Raw genomic sequence first — 22,985 nt, forward strand, 5'->3', positions numbered from 1 at the left:
AATCATCACCACTGAGATGTTATTTTTCTGTTTTCAGATGGAGAGGGAGAAGCTGCCATAACAGAAACATGGAGCTGCTGAGCACCAGTCAACTGCTGTCACCATTCTCAGCTTAATTCATCACCAGTGATCCCATGGTTAACACAATCCTTGTGGCTATTTATGCCACAGCTCAGCCTTCCATAGCGTTACAGAAGTAAGAACTTTCTGGACATAACGTGTTTGGGTTTTTCTTTAAATACCTTGAGATTGTCATCGTGTGTGCATGTGAACTAGTCATACTAGATATGTTCTGCTAGTAGCTAAAACACTGCTAAGATCAGAGGAAGCTACTTTTCTGAATGGATGTGCGCTCATGCACTCCTGTCTTTACTCCTCTTTTCTTTCCATAGGTAATCCTTGTTGGAGTAGTTTTTTGTTATTCCGTTAGCACAAGAATATCTATCTGAACAAGGCCTCTTGGACACCAGAGCTTTGACTCCCCTCTTCTGTGTATGTAAAGAGAGACTGTTTTGATTTTCAAAGCAGTGTTAAACAGAAAGTGCTTTGTCCCAGCCAGAAATAGTAATTCCTTATACACAGCTTTTTCAACAACGCATTTCAGAATGCCCCCTCTTGTCTCAGGACAAGCCAGCACTGACTCTGGGAACTAGTTATCACAGCCCTTGGAACAAGTATCCTGTTGAAGTAGTGATATGGAGAAGGCAAGTTAAAGACTTGAGGGTATTTTTGTTGGAGAAAGGAATTGAGAGTGAGTTCTAATTGGGGAGTTTATAACAGAATACAGTTGTAGAGTTGTGTTTTTTGTCAGTTCTGAGAAAACAAGGATATTTGAGAAGAGGAAGTCCAATAACTATGAAATAAACATGCTGAGAAGCAGAGATCTGTAGGGACAGGCTGTTCAGCTACCCGAGGAAGGCTGCAGTGACCACAGCAGCTTCAAGTTCACTGAAAACTTGATTCTAATTTGCATCATGTGATTTACTGTTACAGATAGACAAAGTTTCAATGATAATAACTAAAAATAAGACTTTGAGAAGCAGCAGTTTATTAAAAAGAAGATGACAATAAAAACGAGCTACAAGGCCAAAAATGGAAGTTTTTAATAAATGCTGAGCTGAAGTACTACCAGATATAGCAAACAGGTAGGCAAGCTCAGGGAGAACTGACTCAGCAGCAGCCACGACAAAGCAGTTGGATGTGTAGATGTTCCCAGGCAACCCGGTGTGAGCACTTATGTCACTGGGAGGGTAGCTGTAGAATATTCAACGCGTGTACCAGGAATATCATCATCTATTGAGAACATTCTCTGGTTCTGTAACCTCTGGGTTCTGTGTTCAACACTGTACATTTTTTAAGCAAATCTGTCATGTTCTCAGTTCACTTCTGACTGAACTAGCTTTGCTTCACTTGTGGATATCTATGTGTGTGTGTGTGTGTATGTACACATGTATGTATAAAAACACTCATATTTACTAAAAGATGGGCAGCAAAATTCACCATCCAGACATGAAACTAACACTCAGATCAGCATCCACATGGGGATGCCTGTAATACTGAGGAGCTACACAGAAGTAGCACAGCTATCACTACTGTGTTCTAGGGCTCTCAACCAAAATACTATTTTCACATTTGCTGGTAAATTTCAACTCAGATTCAACTGAAAGGTGAGACTGGTGTTTTTTTCCTCCCCAAATGTAATAGTATTGCCATAGAGTAACTAAAAAGGCATGGCTGCAGAAGTGGGGCATAAAGCTAACAGAACTCTCTGAAGAGAAGATCATTCTGAGAGCACAGACTGCACAAGGTTCTCAAGACTCACATGCACGCTCAGCTTTAAACTTGTGGCTGGGCTCAGGTCAACACAACTCCACAGCTGTGATCAGAACTGTTTCAGGCCCGCCTTCACATACATTTCTCACATAAAGAAAATAATCTAGAAGTCATTTTAATATAAAATGTTTTTATTTTTGAAAACATTTAAAAAACAATTTTTGAGCACTTTCAATAAAAAAAATAACTGAAATGCTACTGCAATATTCAACTACTGTAGTTTCAGCAGTACAACAGACAACGAAACACTGCGGGAGAGAGGGAAAACTGGATTTCCTGCATTTAATGAAAATGTAGTACAGGGATTTATTTTTTCCTTAGGGTGCAGTTAATAAAGCACGGTATAGTACAAGATTATTATATGAACCTTGGATGCACTGCACAAGAAACGCTTTCCTTCTTTTCAGTTCAGAAGTCAGTGCTTATTGCAATTATTTGCAAATTATTTACTTCATGAATTCTTATCATGATAAAATGATGCAAAAATATCTTTCAACACCCGAACAATAAAAAAGAATCCAAAAAAGGAACATATTCAACAATAACTAAGCTGAATTAGTTAACATAAAAAAGTAAGTAACTTGTGAATAACTATGCTCACCTGGTTAACACCGAACCAGCTTCAATACAGCAAAGAATAAAAAAAAGTGGTTACAGGAATATATCTAGTACTGTACAAGATTAAGTCATTAACACTCATGCACATTTTGTGATCATGTATTAACATGGTGAAGCAAACTAAACTTGATTTTTCCTGCTGTAATATTCTCATTTAAGAGAATAAGAAATAGAAATATCTCATTGAGATCAATGCACATTGCTACATAAGACAATTTCACCTGTCACTTTTAATGACATTTTGCCTTTTAATAATGAAACACATTAGATTTTTTTCCGTTTTATTTTTTGTGGGTTTTTTTGTTTATTTATTATTTTATTTAAATCTGTTGGCCGTATTTGTTGCATTTATCCTAAGGAACGTGCCTGCCACAGGTTCAACAGAATATTAGTGCAATACATGAACCCAGATAGTTTGCTGGACTAACCAACCAATTTTAAAGTGTTTGCTGCAATACTGTACACAGTGTACAAGTTCACTAGTTTGTATATTTTAGCAAAAACTGCTATCAAAAGTATTTATCCTCTTATTTGGAAGCCAATTATGTAAACAAGGGGTCAGAACTGTCTCATCTTCTTTGTTCTGGAGTATCTGACAGGCTTCCATTTGCTATGATCATGGAATCTTCCTTTGGGTATTGCATACTTTGGTGTGCAGACATGCTCTGTCTCAATGTAAAGAACTAACAAGCACTAAATACAGGGACCTCATAGAATATCAGTTATAACACCAACACAAAAACACTGCTGAAAGGACTCATACCAATGCACAAAGCCGTGTCTGTGCCTTGGATTTCACTTGAAAGAACCCTTACCGAATAGAACACTTCTTCAATTAAACATATATTTGCTTTAAATCCACTGATCACAGAATATTCCTGCTAATTAAATCACTTGTTAGGTTCAAAGTAATGCTTGTATTTAAAAACAATGTAAAAGGTACTTTAAAAACCTTTGGTGACGGCTGCATAATTTAGAGAGCATCAGCTTCAAATCTACTCTTGTTTTAGTGAGAAATGTTCTGAAAAACTAGTGAAAAAAGTTAGGTGAGAACTTGTTTACACCAAGCCCACGTCAGTCTCAGCAACATGGGGCCAGGCCAGCACATGGTGCAGACTGCCACAGCACAGATGGAGCTCGAGTTCTCCCCCTCCACACTGGAAAGCAGGGTTCACATATTCCCCAGCACTTCACACAGGGTCAGACAAAAGAAGCGCTGAGCGTGTCTCAGACCCAGCCAAGTCAACAAGGCAGGAGGATGGTGAGCCCACCTCTGGCTAAAGGCCGTGGGCAGGCATGCAACTCAAGCCCTGCCACTGGCAGCTTGTGCCTAAAGGAAAAATGGTTTCAGCCTTACTGTAGACACCTAAAAGAACCCTACTATGCAGTTTTTAGATTCCTAACCTCTTCCTTAACTAACTTAAAAGGGTGACTTAACCCACACCATTGCATATCCCTATGCTTCAAGGAGCAACCCAAACTCTCCACGTCTTTTCCTAAGCAAAAGCAGCAAAATTTCCGATGCAAGCACAGTGAACTCACGCTCCCTGTAAGGCGCTACAGTTTGTCACAACAGTTTTGTCCCCGAAGAAGCAGCCACAGACCGGTGGTCAACCAGGGCAAGAGCAAGAGAAGGCATGATACACCAGCACCTGAAGTGACAATGCAGCAGCACAATTCAGATCAGCACCGCCAAAAAAATTAATCAGGACTGAGATCAAGTCCTTAGCAAAAACTGAAGAAACAAATGACCACTAAGTCACTTTAAAAAACAGAAATTAAAAACAAATAATAATCTGAGCATCTATTCCTTAATAAATCTAGGGGGGCTTCTTGTGCCTTCCCATTCATAAATTCAGGACCTCTTATTCAAAGGAGGAATGCAAGAGAGGAAAATGTCTTCTGCTCTGCTTTCAGTTTGTCAGTTCACAAGAGAAATAACCAATTTTATACTAAGCTTAAGAGATGGTACCGTAGCATTCTCAGAACAACTATTTCTTAACAGCTTGATTCTGCAAGTCCTCTTTCTAGCATCAGGGCCATGGCTGGTCAAGCACCTCTCTCTTCATCATCCGACCTGTGCCATGCTGATAAAACAAAAGGCCTTTTTTTTTTTGGTTTAAGTAAACTGGTGAGTTAGAAGTTTAAATTCCATTTTCAAAGGGGGGAGCTAAGGACATGTAACAAAAATTAGATTCATCAATCCTCTCAAATCATTCAGTGAAAATTGAATTCAGGCTTCTAAAACCAGTAAGCACTTTTAAAATAAATTTTATCCAAAAGATCACATCTATAAAGTGCCTGGCAGTATTATGGCTGTATACAAAATATTTTTAGATCCACCACATTTTATAATATTTTAATCATCTTTTATTTAAAAGAGAGCAAGACAGGCTCAACCTACTGAAATATAGAGGAAAGAACATCTTCCTACACTCTCCACTGTTAGAAAAGAGCAAACTTAAAAACGAATCTTTAAAAATAGTATTTCAATGAGCTCTAGCAGCTCTTTTTTAAAAAAAGAGGGAAGATATCACATCACATCACTTCTCTAGCTTCGATAAATAATTAAATAGTACCTATCATTTTAAAATAAGGTGTTATGCCTAGATTAAACCTCAGCGCTAAAATCTTTTCTCAGCAATTTTGCCTGATATAAAAGCACTGAAGTGAGAACTAAAGCATCGAGTACAATGTCAGAAACATTAATGGACAAAATAACCACACAGATCTCTTTCTCTTCAATAAAAAATTAGTGCACCTTTCTTTTTCCTTGATCACGCCCGTTTCCTGTCATTTTTTCTACCTCTGCGTCTCTCTAAAGATACAAATGGCACCAGTTCACCACCAGGCAGTACTCACCATAGCTACACAGTGATCAGGCACCTGTGCTGCGTGCCCCCTGGTTCACTTGTATCCACTGCCCATCCCCTACACACCTGCAGGCGCCCTGCATTTCAGACAGAGGTCAGTATGAATCACGTACTTAGAAGAAACGAGCAATACTTACTATGGAAAGCCTACCTATGAGCTCAACTCAAAACCCCGCCGCTGCCTCAACCAGAGCTCTTGTTGCTAGCTATTAACCACTTCTTTACTACAACGAGAAATGCTGAATGGGAAACACTATCAAATTTAAAAACGTAATACTGGCTCTTTGATAGCCCAATCACCTTCAGAGATTTGTTTTGAAATTGGTAAGACTGCCCTTTCTCTGCTGAAGAATGAGCAACTGGTACAGCAAACTTTTTTTTTTGTTTTAAATGCCACAATACATAGCAAGTGTTTCTGCTGCAGGAGGCACTTCCATTAAGACAAATACGATACGTCTGTCTTTCACATACAGTGTGCTACATACATACTATAAAACAATATTAACCCAACATTTCAACAGCAGGATGATCCTTGCTCTCCATCCACTCAAAACCTGATGTATTAATTGAGTTCATGGATTCATTGCAGATTTGTTGAAACAAGGGGTCGTTTTTTAATTCCTCCAGTGTAGCATCATCGTCTTGTCCCTGCTGACGACCTGGATCAAACAGTAGATTTGTGTCTAAAGTGTTCAGATCGTTAATGCTGCCTGAGAGTTCGGAAGACAACCTGATGTCGCTGGAAAAGACAGATGTAACGCTGAGATCTGATGCCACCTGATTCACCAGCTGCTGGTTTGTTGGCAGACTGTCCTCCCCTAAAAGGTCTTTTACAGTGCTGCTAAAATCTAATTGCTGCTCTCCGATGTCTGATTGTGCTTGGTTATCTCCAGAAGAAAAACTGATCTGATCGGTGCTGCTTTTAGTGAGGTAATTTGGTGTTTGGAATTCATAAATTGAAGTGCTGGAATTGATCATATTTTGCGGGTTGGCACTAGGAAAAGCAGTGGACGTCTCTAAAATCTGAGTGAGATTCATCCTGGCCGTGTAATTTGAGGGCATGTTGTTCATTCCCAAACCCCTCACCGCATCATCGCTATCAGAATCGAGTTTGTTTAACAACACGTTGGTTATTTTTTTAGCGTTTGTTTGTTTCTGAAGAGATGGGAAGGCCGTCTGCATCATCACAGTCAATGGGACTGACTGGCTTCTCTGCGCTATATTATTGGCATTAGTGTCTGCATGGATATTAGTAAATACATTGTGAACTTCAGGAGTCACTGGACTTCCAAAAGGCGCCAGGTTGGAGCGTGGTATATTGGAAACGGGGTAAACGGTGCTCCCACTGAGATTGCGCTGACGGTGGACAGCAGGGCTCACGCTCCGGCATCTCAGACTGTTATTGAGAGAGGAACTGACTCCTTTGTTGTCCAGAGGAGCAGGAACTGCAAAGCCCTCCTGCTTGGTGGCGCTACTTACGGGAGCTGCCTGGTGCTGCACAGGTGAAACAGGAGTCACACGACCAAAGTGAGTGTCGTGGTGGCGTGGCTGAGATTGGTACGACTGGCCAGGAACTGCAAAAGCATGAGGTTTCCTGAAGCGATCCTCCACTAGCTCCTGGTAGCTTGTAAGGATGCCGTGGTTTGCAACCGACGAATTGCTAACGCCGCTGTACCCGTTATTCATCCACTCAAGTTTGGTTTTGTCAGGGTGGGTAGCCATAGGCCGCTGCATTGGCTTCACAGGGCTGCTTGAAACAATGCTGGCATCGTGGTAAGCCATACTGGAGCTTATGGGAGTAAATGCAAATGGGTTTCGGCATTCCACAGGACTCGGAGGAACACTACTGCTGCAGTTTGAATGTGGCGTGCCAATGGGTGTGTGCCGGCTGCTTCCTAGAGCACTGTCCACAGGAGTCGTCTGAGCCAGCCTGGAACAGGGGCTCTCGCGTGACACGTTCTGAGATCCAGCAATCATTTCAGAGGTGGGCGTTGGAGTCGGGGTAGGGGTGGGAGTTGGGGTAGGGGTGGGAGTGGGAGTATGAATTGGAGTGCTGTTATGGATCGAATGGTAAAAATGTGTGCTGCTCGGGTGCGATGACACAGGAGCTCCTTGAGCTGCTGTCTGACTCTGAAGTGCCATTCCTAGACAGCCACCGTAAGCATGAGAATTATTCATTGACATCTGCTCCTCCATGAGCACCAGCTCCTCCACAATGCTGTCCTGGGTTAGGTCATCATCAAATGAAAAGAAGTTTTCATTTGACTGAGGGACTGTATGTTCAAATTCTTTCAGCTCAGACTGCAGAGGTAACTGATTTGAAGACTGTGCTTGTATTTGACCCAAGGAGGAGTCCTGGATCTGGCTCTGTAACTGCTGGTTGTACACATCCTGCTGTATACCCTCACAGTGCACTGGCTCCCATGCAGTCTCCTGTAAGTCACTAGAGCCAGAGTGTCCTGCAATAGTCATAACACTGATATCTTGCTGCTGTTCACAATTCACAGATGCAAAATCAGAAGTTTTGGTGATATGGTGCCACGTGTTTGGGTTAAAGCTGCCATCAGATTTTGAATCACTTTCTATAATAAACATGTTTCCTTCCAATTTCACTTTTATATCTGGAGATGATGCTGATGCAAGCTGCTGTTCTAAAGTAGAATCACTGGTATTTAAATCAGTGCTCAAAGAACAGTCTGTCACTAAGTCTGCTGGAGCTGCAGAAGGTACAGGTACATTTACAGGTACCTTGCTGGAAACTTGAACAAGTGTGGTACTGTCACTGTTAGCTAATGATACAACCTTTGGAACCTTCGTAACACTGTCTGCTTTTGGACTCTCCTCAGCATTACCAGCTGAAAGCTGCCCCACCAGTGGTTTCTTGACAGGTGGTACCTGGGAATCCTGAAGCGTAGAGGGCTGTCTCTTTCTTGGACTTTTAGTGCACATTTTGTCTTTAATTGAAGACTCACCAGGAGGAAGTGAATCAATGCTGGTGCTGGACAAGTTGTGACTGGCAATAGAGAGCTTTAGAGTGCTTTGATTATTGCCTGCTGAAGAAACCGGTGTGATCTCATTGGACTGCATCTTGTATTTGGTCCCTGCTTCTTCAGCTCCCTGATCACAGCCCTTAACTGGTTTTGCCTCCACGACACCATCAGCTGAAACCTTCACAGTTGCAACCTCAAAATTAATCTGTTGAGCAGGAGGCAGGTCAGGGGTTGCCTTTATGGACTTAGATGTGTCAGAGCTCTCCTGGCCCTGTACTGGGTTCTCATCCAGCAGTCCTTCTGGCTCCATTTTGATCTCAACTGCAGATGCAGCTACAACAGTGCTAGGCTTGGATCCTGGAGACTGAAGCGAAACAACAGAACCATTTTTGATCTGTGGAGTAGTCCTCCCTTCTTCCACTGCTCCTGCACTACTATTAACTGAAGGTGTCTGTTTGACGGGCACGCTGCTGCTGCTGGGGGCCAGAGATATTGCTGTCATTTTTACCACATTTAAGGAATTCACGTGTGGAGCTGGCACAACAGTCTTGATTGGGCTACTGGTAAAAAGCACCGTTGTGGGAGAGCGGATGGTGAGAGCACTGGTATTTGCTGGCTTCGGTAAGATCTGTGGGTAGCGATGTCGGGCAGAGCGGTCACCAACTGGGCTGGCAGGAACGTTCTGGGGAGTCTTTGGTGACTGCTTGACTGATTGCATGTGCTGAGTGACCACCTGAACATTGAGTGGCAGGACCTTGTTGTCAGATGATCCCATAGGACTTGGAGATGTCACCAACTGCCTGGTCCTTGGCACCTGTTTAGAGAGAAAAAGAAATGGTGTGGCAATGAAGCAAGGAAGTCCTGAAAATCCACAGACCACTCCATGCGTTTCACAGATTAAGGACAACACAACTCAACACACCAAAGTCTGTACACCAGCAAATGTCATTTCAAAACAAAGCAAGCTCTCTGACTGCATGCAAGACAAGTGATATGTCTGCCTACAGCTGGTAGATATGAGGATTCCATTTTTAAGGTAGGCTTTAAGGCACCGGTCTACACGTTACTCTGCTCTTCTACTAATGAAAGGGTTATTCTCATGTAGTTCTTCACTAAGTGGAACCAAAGACAGAAATACAAAGGATAAACAGAGGATGTGTTCAAAACTACTGATTTTTATATTTATGTATGTATTAATAGCCTTTATCTACTGAAATAAACAATACAGCTAATGGCCTAAGAACAAATAACCTTCCTCCCAGTCTTGTTTTCTGTGTCTAAAAGACAAGGCAGTCCCACACTACAAATTCCACGCAAAATTAAAATTGTTGCTGTCACTAAATCCACCAGACCAATGCAAATCAATTTGGATTCTAAATGAGATGGCTCAGTGACCCACGTGACCTGTACACTTTCCCATCTGGTTAAATTCATCTCAAGAGTAATTATTCCTACATGATCTAAATTACTGCTAGCTGAAATTCCTCTGTTGTTGACTTCGAAGATGAACTTAGCCAATACGATGTGATCAGAATTCTGCTGCCTCTTATTCCTAATTCAGTCATACTGTTATACCAGTCACTGAGACAGAAAAGAACCAAGGGATTCAAATCTGAACAGAAACCATATTTTCATCCCACTGACACCACTGCTTAGCTAGGGGCCATTTTCAGTCCTTTCCTAAGTTGTTTTCTCAAGAGAACTGCTGGAGAATTACCGGTATTGGGCTGGGGACAGCTGCCACAACAATGCCAATAGGCTGAGGAGACAGAATTGCAGGACTTCCATTAGATATATTAGTTACACCATTGGTTGTGGTGCCTTCTGTTTTCTTGGCTGGAGACTCTCCTGGCAAAGGAGACTGCAGTTTCTGTTCCTGCTGCTTCTTCTGGATCTTACGCTGCAGCTGCTGCTTGGCATCAACAGGAGATGACAGAGTTTTCACTTGTGGTTGAAAGGAATTGCTTTCAGCAGTAGGTATAAAAGCTGAGGGTTGGGGGATCCCTTTTATTCCTGAATATAAAAGAAGAAGAATTAATTATAACAACATATTCCCTGTCTGCTGTAGTGCCACATCTGTACCCAGCTGCACAGACACATGGCAGGCATTTCCACAACCATTCAGTAAACATCTCACCCATGAGAGCATCTCATACTCAGCTCTCCTCAGTGTTTCAGTTTCTTTCCACATTTGAGGCAAAGTCTCTCTCTGTTAAGCAAGTTGCATGCTAGCTGCTAAGTACTGACATCTTGTTTCTAGTAATCCCAAACAACTTTTGTTTCAGCAAAATCTAAAACCAATGCATTTCATTTAACTGACAGTAGAGGGCAGTGGATATGTTTCAGATGAACCTTTAAAATTCATCATCTACCACGTTTTTGTTTTGCTATCTGCACTGAAAGCAGTTTTAAAATATTTCCAGAAAGCCTTTGTGTCACAAAGGAGCAGCTCTGAAAAGATGATATCTGCATCTAATGCCAGAATGGATCACATGCAGTCTGTGAACAGTGAAAGAAGTCAAGAAGAGAAGTGACAAGGGAGAAAAACAATCAATCGGAACCATTTGAAGGGCAATTATTTGTGCTTAGATACCCAGTATGTGTTCAGCAACTGTATTCTGGTAGTCCACCCTCCCAGCAGCAGCCTGCATGTACCAAGAGAGCCTGAGCACTGCAACATCTCCACTTTATGCTTTCAATTCCTTCTTCACAGAGCAGTGAAATGCCCCAGTGTATTGCAATTACTGGCAAATAAGTGACCTATGTGGGCTGAATATTGAATTAAAATATTAAAAAAAAAAAAAAACACACAAAAAATCCACAGCCTTACATTTGAGATTAAAAGCTTTTTTTTTTCCCCTCACAGCTAATAGACAGTGACGTTGTAGTTCTTGCAATAATGAGGAATGCAAATATCTTATTTGCCATTCTAGACCATAGAACCTCTCCCGAAATGGCTGCCCACAACGCACTCCAAGCTCCCCAGGGATTCACTGGAAATAACTGCCCACTTCCTGGAAGCACCAGCTTCTTCTGAAGGAGTAAAGGGAGGGAAGCTACATGAGTCAGAGAGCTATACATATATCCAGATTTCCTCCTGGCAGCCAACGAAGAAAAGCAATGACAATCAAGAACTGTCACCATCACCTGTCAGTTCCAAGCTGGAAAAAAAAAATCATAAGAAGGAAGAAAGTGATCCAGCATGATCCAATCTTCAGCCCTGGCCATCAGGCTCCATTTGAAGTTCCAGTCTCAAGCCCATAGATTTGCCTTGGTTCAAACATTTTCCTAAATAGGCCTGAGCAGAACTCCTCTGAGGGAAGTTGGAGTAAGATGTTGTACATGTGAATTTTCCTATTTTTCACTGTTGTAAAGGACCACACACACAAAATATCTATAAGTGATTAAATAACTAATCCTGAGAATGATGGGAATGTAAAAGTAGATGTAAAAATGACATCACGTGCAAGCTTTTTCAGAGACTGAACACAACAGGTATTCCTCTGATGTAGCAAATAAACCCCTCTCTTTACCTTGAAGTCAAGTGCTGGAATCTGTCACACAACTGACTGCAGAAGGCCCTTCTTTCTCAGAGGGGCTCTCAGAGCCCCTCAAACCCTTCCTTTTAAGATGAAGAATTTAAACAAACACTGATGTGGTGGTGTTACTGCCTGACACAGATCAAACATGTCAGGAAAATTTGCATCTAACATACCAGAAATGCTGGTAGGAAAACCTGCTGTAGAGAAAACGGAAACAGAAAATTGTTTCCAGATTAAGACAAGCTATCAGAGAAACACAGCTACATCAGCACCATGACTACAAAGCCCCACTGTACTGGCCCCAAAACCCAGATGAAGTGCACAACTCACTACAACTACTCACATACTGAAAACTAGCAATTCCTTTGAGTGCTTTATAATATCCACGTCCTCAACAGAGGAATTGGAGAAAACCACAGAATCAGTTTGGGAAGACAGGTTTTTCCATCCAATTTCCACATGCAATTACTGCAGGCTGTCTCCCAGGAATCACCGGTCAGCTACTGACACTGCACTGCACACACCTTCCTGCCTTTGGTGCAGCAGGTGCTGATAGGAATGGGACAGGATGGACTAGAAAACCCAAATTCTGACTGCTTACACTACAGATTAACTCCTACTTTTCATTACCTCGGAGAACATAAGCTAGAAAACTGATTTGAACAAGACTAAGCTAGAAAACTGATTTGAACAAGAACACTCAGATTCATTTCATTAATTATTTACTTGACATAGGATTTCTTGCTTCAATTTCTCTGTTGCTAAGGTGTTTACTCAACTGTAAGCACTTCTCTAGAAGTAATCGGGTTTCCAAAGTCTTCTATGTGACCAGACCCCAGATAACCTATGGTTCAGACTGACTGTTGTTATATCGTCACTTCAAGGCCAGATGAGACCTCCCCTCCGTCAGGTAGTGAGCAGTTCAAGAAACACAATTCTGTTTTGTAAGGCATTCATACCCCAGTCTTTAAAACAGGACTATTAATGTGAATCTAAACGGCAGCAAAAGTCTGTCAGACAGATGACAGTGACACAAAGTAAATCTCAGAGCACGAAAGGCTAACATCACAAAATAAACCTGAAACCACTCTTTCTTTTCACATCTCTCTATGCAGACTACCAGCAAGAAAAGACTTTACAGCAACATGGATGGAAATAATTGAAATGCATCTGCAAGACTCAACTGGTGTCACTGTTTAAGGTCTGCCCTGAAAAGAAATGTTTCTTCAGAGATATTACTGACGCAGTCAACAAAGGACTAAGCCATCATTCCTCACTTCAGCTAACACTCATGGGAGAGGACAAGAACAACATGACCTGAACCAGGACGCATTCCCACTCAGAGCAGGGAAGACAACGTGCATCAATCCCTAATAGTCCAGGACTGCCCAGCCACCTCTCTACTCTTTCTTGCCACACCAGGTAAGACTAAAAGAAGTCCCTCCCACTCACACTATGCTACTCCAAGGAAAGAAATTCCCACTGATTCAGAACTCATTACCTGCTGGTGCCCCTGCCATTACAGTTAAAGCTGCCATTGACTTGGTACCGATGTAGTGACTTTTGACAAGGAAACGAGCCAGTTCCAAGACTGTATCAAAAGGCTGGCTGAGCACTTTCTGGGCCCACTCACAAACAAGCCGGCAGGCTGCAGAGACAACTTCCTCATCAGCACTTTGTAGCTGTCCAGATGGCTCTGTCCCATCCAACTAAAACAAACAAAGAAGGTTACTTCAGTAATTGAACGTTACTGAAGAGCGAAAACAAGAAGAATACAGAGCAAATGATGAGGAGAAACATGCAAGTTGAGTAATTATGTTCACGTACTTCCATGAAATTGGGAAAACAAGATCACAACATCAGCAGTGTTAAAAATGAAGCACTATTGCTAGTTTCCAAAGGTGCTTTATGGAGCTGACTTTTCCAGAAAAAAATGAGTGAAAATACTAACATCCAGAGCACCCGCAGCTGATTCTCCCTACATCCACTGTTTTATCAACTCAGCAGTCATTTACACAGGAACTGCTTCTTTCACAGGAGCTCCTCGATGTTGAATTATTATTTTAAATATACAGTAAAACCAAAACAGAGTCAGAGTTAAAAACCATAGCATTAGCTTTCTCTATGAGTTTGACAGAATCACCAAACAATAATTCAGAAGCTGAGCACTGTGAAGAAAACATTAAGAACTACACAGCTTTTCAATTTGCTTTAAAAACTTCAGATTGTAAAAATAACATAATAAATGTTAATTTGTACAAACACATACGAATAAGCAAATATATACCATACCCCATCTCCAGTTTTATGAAAGTCAAGGTTGGGCAGTGTTGGCATATGCACAAAAGCCTTCTTCCTCAGTCCACTGTAGCAATATGTGATCAAGAATTAAGGTCTACATGATTTCAGCTTAGCTGGGGATAGGGAGGTAGAGCAGTAATTCTTCCAATACTTCTCACCTGGAAACTCACCAAAAGATCTCAAATTTTGTGCCACTAGTGCTATAAAGCTGGCTTTTTTCCACAGCATATGCTTTGACTTCTTGATTCTGGCTGCCTATTAGCTGATGGGCTCATTTATCCCAGCATGTAATCGTGTATTGCTCCACCTTAACAACACGTTTACCTACACTATGACACCATCAAATTTCTGGGTACTTCAGGCTTTCTAGTAAGTTACAGCTGAACAGGTACTATTTCTGCATGCCCTCTGGGATGGACTATTTCTCTACCACGGGTAAGAAAGAAAGGAAGGAGATTTCAAGTTCAGGCACAGGCAACAAGACTGCAGCCAATGGAGAGAGGAGGCACTTCCCATCCTAGAAGCTCTTGCTCTAAACAGCCTTTCCTATTTCAGGAGGTCTGCTCCACGCAATGAAGAAAACAGTCTCTCCCACTGGCAGGACAACTCACAGGTAAGTGCCTTCCAAGTCTGAAATCAGCTTTTTTGGCTGTTTCCCAGTTGTCCTCTACTCTCCTTCAAACCACGGATTGAGGAGGTGTAGTTTTATCAAAGATCTATAGAACTTCTTAACAATCTTTGACTTTACAGCCAACTTTTAAATCACTGGTATGCACAAGTATAATGCAATGAGAGCACAAACATTTTGATAATTGTGAATCCTACTAATAAAGTATCAGTTACTGCATATATGTGAGGCAAGTTCTTTTACTCCAATATCCCTCTTTACTCAAATTGATACGACTCCTCGGATTCCTTGCTGCTCTGACAATTAAGCATTAAAACCCAGAAAGACAGCATAACCTATATTTACCTTCCAACTTAACGCTATGTGATTAACAATTTTTTAAGAATTTTGGGAAAGTGTCTGCACTTTTTTTATTTAACACTGCTTCTAAATTTGGCTGATAATTAAGCCATAATGGCTGATGTTCTCCAGGCAAATGCAGAAGTTACTGAGAAGTGTTCTAGCAAAGGATATTTTGATTTGCCTCTTGTGCCTAGACGACGAGCCTTCATATTTGGAAAGACATTTTTCATTATCTTTCCAAAGTCAGCAGCACTTAATGGGTGGTAGCCAAGATTGTCACAATAGCTCCTGCAACAAAGAGAAATAAAACGTGAATGGGAGCAAAGTTAATACAATAGGCCAGTCTACATCTTAGACTCCATCAAAGGTTATCAGAAGAAAACACTCAAACCCGTCCATATTTAGAATCACATATAACATTAATGAAGCTATCCACAACGAACTGAATACATTAAAAATGTATACACAGAGCTATTAATACCATAGCTTTTTGCCTTGTTCTCTACTGAGTTCAAAGACAAGTCATGTGAAGATTTAACAAGTAGTGGCACTAACTAGAGCACAGTTAAAATATACTCCATAACTTAGTCTCAAGTTTATGCTTCAATTCACTTATTTTAGGACACAATAAAGGCAGTGACATTCTCTAGCCAGAAGTATGGCTCGGGTGTGGTAAGGCCTGAAGTCCTGCAGGAATATTTGGTCAGCAATTTGTCTGTGTCCAGACGAAGATTCTGCATACACAGCTGCATCTTAATAGAGCTCAACTGAACTGAATTTAATGAAGCGTATCTTCCCATAGAACCAGCTTCGTCTTTGTAGGGCTAACAGAAACATGTACTGAGGAGTCAGTCCTCTTACTACTGTACAAGCAACTATCTGCCCACATCGAATTGTAGGGTCTGTTTACAGGCACCCTTATTTTAACTAACAGCCCGGAATTAACAGATTTCAACTGCCTCTGCGTGTGTAGATGTGTTTATCTTCATATAACTCAGTATACCAACCTGGTAACAGGAAAAAAAAAGGCAACAAAAGACCTCATTTTGCTAATTTCACTGTTCTAATAAAATGGGCACCATTATCGGTCTAACACTCAAAAACAGCAGCAGTTTTGTTTCAACACCTATTCATCTATTTTAATGCCTGAGATACTTAAAAAGAACATATATCTCTCCTTTAGGCGGAGAACAAGGATCGTTCACCTCACTGCAGAACGTGAACGTTCTTGAAAAATCACAATCATATGAAAGCAGAAGAGAAAAATGTAAACTGCTCTGGAAGGTTTATCTACATAGCAAATGCTTAAGGCTGCCCAAATATATGAACACAATTACATATTGACTTTTGTTCCAAGTGCTTTGTGGTATTTCACAGCTGTTAGGCCCCAAAAACATACAGTAAAAACACTCAACGGTCAGAATCAGCACCATAGCAATGACCTCTTTTCCTTGAGAGATCCTGAAAGAAATACACAAAACCAACCTATCTCTGAAAAAGAGAAGGTGATTGTATACAGTTCTGTGTGGACACCACAGCAAGACAGAGGGAAAACAATCACTTCGTACAGCACACTGCCCACTACAGTGAGTGGGATGCATATTGGCAAATGTATCACTGCTCATCAAGGAAGAATGAACAGAAGGAAAAACATGATTCCTGAAATAGAAGTTTCACTCCCAGCATCACCTGGCAAAAACAGTAAAGATTAGCAAAGGCATTTGCATCTAAGAAGGCCAGATGAAAGGTCTTCACTGAAAACTGTAGCAGTACAGAGAGTAGGATACAGTTTTGAGGTACTTCCTCTATGTTTCCTCTATGCAAATACTGGAGCATATCTTCTGCTTTCACCTTGGCTGTATGTAGGTACCTTCCATTTGGGAAACACCACCACAAATGTCATGATTTTGTTGATGAACAGCAATGCTTACACTATTTGCTTCTAACACTACCTTACAGAGCTTGTGCACCCCTCACTCTCCCCAGCTCTGCCCAAAACAAAGGCTGCCTGCACCCCTGTACAGACAGCTGTGAGCCACGAGACAGAGCAACCCAGACTTTTGTTCCTCCCTCCAAAATGCAAAAGCAAACGCAGTGTAGTTCAGATGGTAACTTCCCCCAGCCTTCACAACAACAGTGACAGACCACAGGAAAAGGAGCTGTCAGGGGCTGTGAAAGCTCCACCCTTGGAGCATCAGAGACAAATCTGAGTGGGAAGGCTGCTTGGTAGGACTTCAAACACCAGCCCAAGGCAGGCTCAGTAAAGCAGGCTACTCAAGGCTTTTGCCCAGGCAGGTTCAGAAAACAGGTAAAAGATGTTTCATGTCACTTTTGGGCTGCCCTTCTAATATTTGATTTTCCTTATTCATAAATTATCTGAATAAGGCCCCCTGGAACACCATAAAATGTCAGTGTCAAACCCCACTTTCACTGAGGGGCTGCATCAGGTAACTCCAGAAGTCTCCTCCAACCAGTTCAAGTTTCTGTATCAGATACCAGGAAAATATGTACCCAGTATTCATTTCAGTGCATACAAGCATGCATCTGGATTCCAGATTTGTTCCTTTGAAATTAATACAAAGAAATACTTCTCCTGCTTTCCTGCACCTTCTTAGGAATTAAGTCAGTGCTTCATACATAGCGGTGTCCTAGACAGGTCTCTCTGCTTTGTTTTTGTTAAATCTTGCATTTCACCAAGCTCCGCTGGATTTTAAGTTTCCCCTGAAAATTCCTACAAGGCAGGTCCTTGTCACTTACTGATGCTGATTACAGGCCCTGAAGTCTCAATTACCATGGAAAGGAGGGCTCTCCAATCTCCTCTGCTGGAGTCAGCAGTATCTTTGACTGAAATTCACCAACGTCAGCAGAACAAAACCTTAATTGTGTTGGTTTGCTACCAATCAATGAACTTTAAAGTTAAAATTATTCCCTCTCCAGGAAAATAAAAAAATAAATAGTTCCTCAAGTGAAGCACATCTGTTTCAAGACAATTACTTGCTAGCAGCAATAAACATACAGTTATATGGTCCCCTTGTATCCATATTTGCAGTTTCTGCAAGACCGTGATTTCTGCACTATTATTATCATGTAATTTCAGTTTTCAGACAGATCGTTCCACATGGCCCCTCCTCCTCCTGCCTTGGCTGAGAATCCTACATGTCCATCTGTGATCTCTCACTGACTTGAGAGCAGGAGTTTCTTCCTCCCCTGAAGCTCTTATTTCTGCCACTTGCACTCTTGCACATCACCGAGCCCAGGAGCAGCTGTGCTTATTTCAAGGGTGGGTGGGAAAGAAATCCAGGATGGGCAGTCTACACAGAGCCCAGAATGACAATGGACACGACTGCCTGTGTTCCTTTGTACAGAGCTCCCCAGCACAGTATGCTGGACAAGAAAAGTCCTTTTTTTGGTAAGATTTTGAAATTAAATGTATTCTAGACATAAAATACAGTGGGAGTGCACTTAAATTAATCCTCCAAAAAGATCAACCAACTAAAAGCCAATGAAAACAATCAGACTCCACAACTCAGCTTAATTAGCATTCTGAGCAAAGAACTGGATAAAACGGCGATAACAGACTACACTGAAACAGAAGGGTCACAGCAAGTCTGTACACACAGCCATTCAAAAACAGCCTTGAAAAGAAGTGGCATAATCACCTAATTCCTTAATATTTGGAGGTAGGTATCACTAAAACAAAGTGACTGGGGTGTTACAAGGAAAACGAAATGACTTGATACAAGAACAAAAAAAGGTGAAATAGTTCAAAATGCAAAACAGTGCACAAGAATTAATAGGTGCTACTGCTGTAAGGTATGCACTCATCAACTAGAGGTGGCAAAAGATAAAATGGATCTGTTAGCCATCTTGTTATTATTTACAACATAGCCATCACAGCTGATAACAAGGAGGATGCAATTTTACAGTAAAAACAGCAGCATTATGTGAAGGGAGTTTCAGTCTTGCTGTATGTACAGCCAAAATCACACACAGAGTATCATACAGACTTTACTACTCTGTTAGTTCTGAGTTCAATACAAGATAGGTGCAAAACCATTATGAGTAGTAACTAAAAGAGAACCTATTGCATGAAACAAAATAAAGATCTTTGCTTATCCAATCCATGAACACAACTGGTTTCTAATAAACGCGTTGGAAGAAAGAACTTTAGGAGGAGGTAGGCTCTCTTTAGGCTGATGAACAAAGCTGGCACAGAAGAAAGTTCTAGAAAATCAGGTAGGATGGAAAAGATGTCTGAAAACCAAAGAAACAGAACACATCAGATTCCTAAGAGTAGTAAGAGAGCTGGGAAACTACTGCTTTAGATGGAGTTTGATCAGCCCCATCCTTTAGAAGGAGTACATAGGTAGCTGTCTATGACAGAAGACTCAAAAACACAATAGGTTCCATCCTGTTCCTATCAGGGAGCTTTATTCAATGTCAGTTAAAAGCATCTCGTGTCTTTCATTTGTTTAATCTACATAGTAATTGTACACCTACTTCCCTCTTCTGTTCTGGCTTCTGAATATTCTAACTTGTTAGCATTCTTAACACCCAGTACGCATACAACCTATGCATCAGGTGGCATCAAGCAGCCCAACAGCCTACTGGCTGGATTAATGCTTTACATTAAAAGGCAACGATTAATGATTTACAGACCAGATGAAAGAGATGGAGGCTCACTCTGAGATCTCTTCATCAGTATTATGTGTATGAAGTCAATCTTTAGGACACCAAATATGGACAATATGACTTCCTTTCCTTGTGTCACCTGCAGCAGCAGCAATGTGGGTAGACCCAGGTGCTTTCTCAAGACTCAAAAAATCATTTTGTGGAAAAACAAGCATTTTTTTCTGTGTAATCTTAATTCTCTAAACTCAACTAACTCCACATCTGGGAGCTTCCAGAAGGGTGTTCACTAATAGGAAAGATGCCAAAGATACCAAAGTAAAACTGACTTAGAAGAAAATGCTGAAAAGATTTTGTGGGAAGCAGTACCTATTCTCTGCAGACTATATAACATGGTAAGCAGCTCATCATGAGTCCCCATAATATTTTCCAGATGGTATTCCCCATCACTCCCAAAGGAAGCTGGCAGAAGTACCACACATGTCCAGCAGAAACTCAGCTTCTTACAGCACAGCATATCATAGTGCCAACAAGAGAGGTGAAACACCTTTCATTTACCTCCTTCCTGAAATTCAGTTGCAAGTTTTCAACCTTCCCATGGGCTTATGATGCATTTCTCATTTATTTTACCCCTTTCAAGAAGTCAACGTACCCATTCACTTTTACTTAGAGATGTGAAACTGCAGTTAAAGAGTAAGGAAACAGAAAGAAGGACCATTGTATTGAACTAGTTCAGAGACAAAGGGCTAATGAAATATGAAGAAGTTGGAAATGCTACTGACACTTGCCAATGCTTGATACATAGAGAAGAAGCTTCTGTTTTTCCACTCTTCATAGAAATAAACACAAAGGTAATGGAGAAGATCAGTATTTTTCTAACATCAATTTTGATCAAAATTTACAGCAGGACTTGAGATGCTGTTATGATGCAGCAATCTTTTGAAGCCTTGCAACTTTGGTTTATGTATCCAGAATGTGAGCTCATGCAACATCTATATTTGCACAGGGAGGAGAGAAACTGTAAATAGTAAATAAGACAGAAGTAAAATTTGAGAGCATTTAACATCCCTAGATAAACAAAAATGATTTATCAAAACTAACTCATCTATTTATGGGCCTTGTTCTCCTCTTCCCACAGCAAAGCCATTCTTCCTTTGGTGTGCACAAGAATAGCTCATAAATACACTCACAGAAACAAAATTTTTAAAAATGGAACAGATGCTTTCAAAGGAGAACAAATTCCAAACATTTGATATTGCCCTGAATATTTGCTTACCACCCTTATTTTGTCAGGAAAAAAACCCACAGTACCCAAATACTCGATACAGCTATATACAAAAGCCATCCAAATTTCACTCTAAAAATCTGTAGACGATAATTTTCCCGGGCATCTGCAGCTTGGCACAACATGGAAGCCAAGCAGACAATGAATTATTAAATAAGAAATATATTTAAGAATAACGCTTCCATTTCTCTCCTGCACAGCAGCTGCCGCTGTTGCTGAGTCTGTGTGAGCAGCTCCTGCTCGGGGATTGGCTGCCCTGACACATCTGTGCTATTGGCCACGTTTCCGGGCTGCGTCACCATTCAAGTCAATAGTGAGACTTCAGAAATAGGTGTGTGCATGTTTATCAACCCCAGGCAAGCTAATGCCATCGTGCTTCTGCTCAGTCAGAAGACAGACAAAAACAACCTCCACCAGAGAGAGTTAATTGAGGTATTCGCATAATGCAACGCTGCAATAGCAACTAAGGGCTGAATCCTGCAGGCACTTGTGAGGAGAAGGGAGTCAGCTCCTTGCAAATTATTGTCATCATCTAGATTATGGAATTATTCATACTAGATCATAGATCTGTTATTCATCTTCAGGCATTTGGGATTTTTTCCCCTGTGGGGAATATTCTCTAAATGAATTCAAATCCAGCTTCCATCGAGCATCTCGCTCTCCCTTGCTTCTAATTGCTTTCTCATTACACGGTAGCTTTGAGACTTGACAAAACAGACTCACAGTGGCCTTGGTTACTGTTTTCATGCATATTCAGAAATATTGTGTGTCTGTAGAAATCAGATTTGCTGCAGTAAGTCCAGGACTTGCACATTATTCTGGAGAGAAAGGTACGACTGGCTACATCTTACAATCAAAAATCCCCCTTTCCACTAGGAACAATTCAGCTCTTTATCCTCATTAAGACAGTCACTTATATATATGTGTACGTATAATTGGACTAAAATGTACTGTAAAATAGTAACTGGTGCTTTTTCCCTGTGCCACTCTGCTCAGAAAGTACAACACACACTCATACAGAAGTTTTCTTGTTAAGGAATACTTGTCTATTTCAGCACAGGTAATGCACAATTTGAACAGCACAGTCCTGTCTTCAGCAGCAGAAAAACTGCATACACCTCACTGCAGCTAGTATGCTCTTAGTTACACAGGTACTGAAGGCCTTGTTCTTCCATGTGCACTTGTAAACGTACAGCAAAGGAGCACCTGTAGTGCCAGTGTAACAGAACGACTTACAACTTGCTAAAGCCATATGTATGAACTCAGTTTAGGAACACTCACTTGTACTCATCATAAACCTCCTGTTTGGGAAGGGATGTCTCGGGGTGCTCTTCCAAGGTATTCCGTATCCAAGAGAAGGCGTGCATCTGCTGCGCACGGCTGGATGACATGGAGATCTGATCACTATTGAAAGAAGAAACAGCTCTGATGAAGGTTTTACTCTGTAGTTCCTCCTCCGTTACAATTGCCTGCTTACACAAGCAGAGAAGTGCCAGAGACAACAAGAGTCAGAACCTCACTACTCAGCTATCCTGTAAGGCTTTGGAAGGAATACCTCCCTTCTTCCTGTATGATTTAACAAAATAACTCCACACTCTCTTTCATGACTGATAAACAGCTACACACGGAGAGTGCTGAGCTACAGTGCACCTGTCTGCTCTCTTACATTGTTTCTGCTGACCTCAAAGGTTTTCCCCATTAAGTCTGCTAACTGCTTTTTGCACATACTCAGCAGAGTGCTTCCTGTAGGCATGTGTCTGTCTATAACCACCCTACTGGGAACAGATACAAATTTTATGATGTTGTTATCTTCAGGTTGATTTTCTAAGTCTTCCTTTAATCAAACAAATGCAGTAAGAAATACCACTTGTTCTTTTCCCCACCATCCTATATTATCACTTCCTATCTGAAATGTGGAGGAACGATCACACACTGCAAAATATA

General features: G+C 41.2%; 1 protein-coding gene across 1 annotated transcript in view; it reads right to left on the minus strand.

Moving 5' to 3' along the window:
• Window positions 1-1,930: 1,930 nt before the first annotated feature.
• Window positions 1,931-22,985, minus strand: part of RFX7 (regulatory factor X7) — a 51,316-nt gene continuing 30,261 nt past the window's right edge. The window contains exons 4-9 of the mRNA XM_048956484.1: window positions 22,323-22,445; window positions 15,295-15,415; window positions 14,149-14,229; window positions 13,358-13,565; window positions 10,032-10,327; window positions 1,931-9,128 (exon numbers count right to left, since the gene is read on the minus strand). Of these exons, the coding sequence (XP_048812441.1) occupies window positions 5,826-9,128; window positions 10,032-10,327; window positions 13,358-13,565; window positions 14,149-14,229; window positions 15,295-15,415; window positions 22,323-22,445 (4,132 nt within the window). The 3' untranslated portion in view covers window positions 1,931-5,825. The remainder of the gene's footprint in view (window positions 9,129-10,031; window positions 10,328-13,357; window positions 13,566-14,148; window positions 14,230-15,294; window positions 15,416-22,322; window positions 22,446-22,985) is intronic.

The sequence above is a fragment of the Lagopus muta genome, chromosome 10, assembly GCF_023343835.1.
Source record: "Lagopus muta isolate bLagMut1 chromosome 10, bLagMut1 primary, whole genome shotgun sequence".
NCBI lineage: Eukaryota > Metazoa > Chordata > Aves > Galliformes > Phasianidae > Lagopus > Lagopus muta.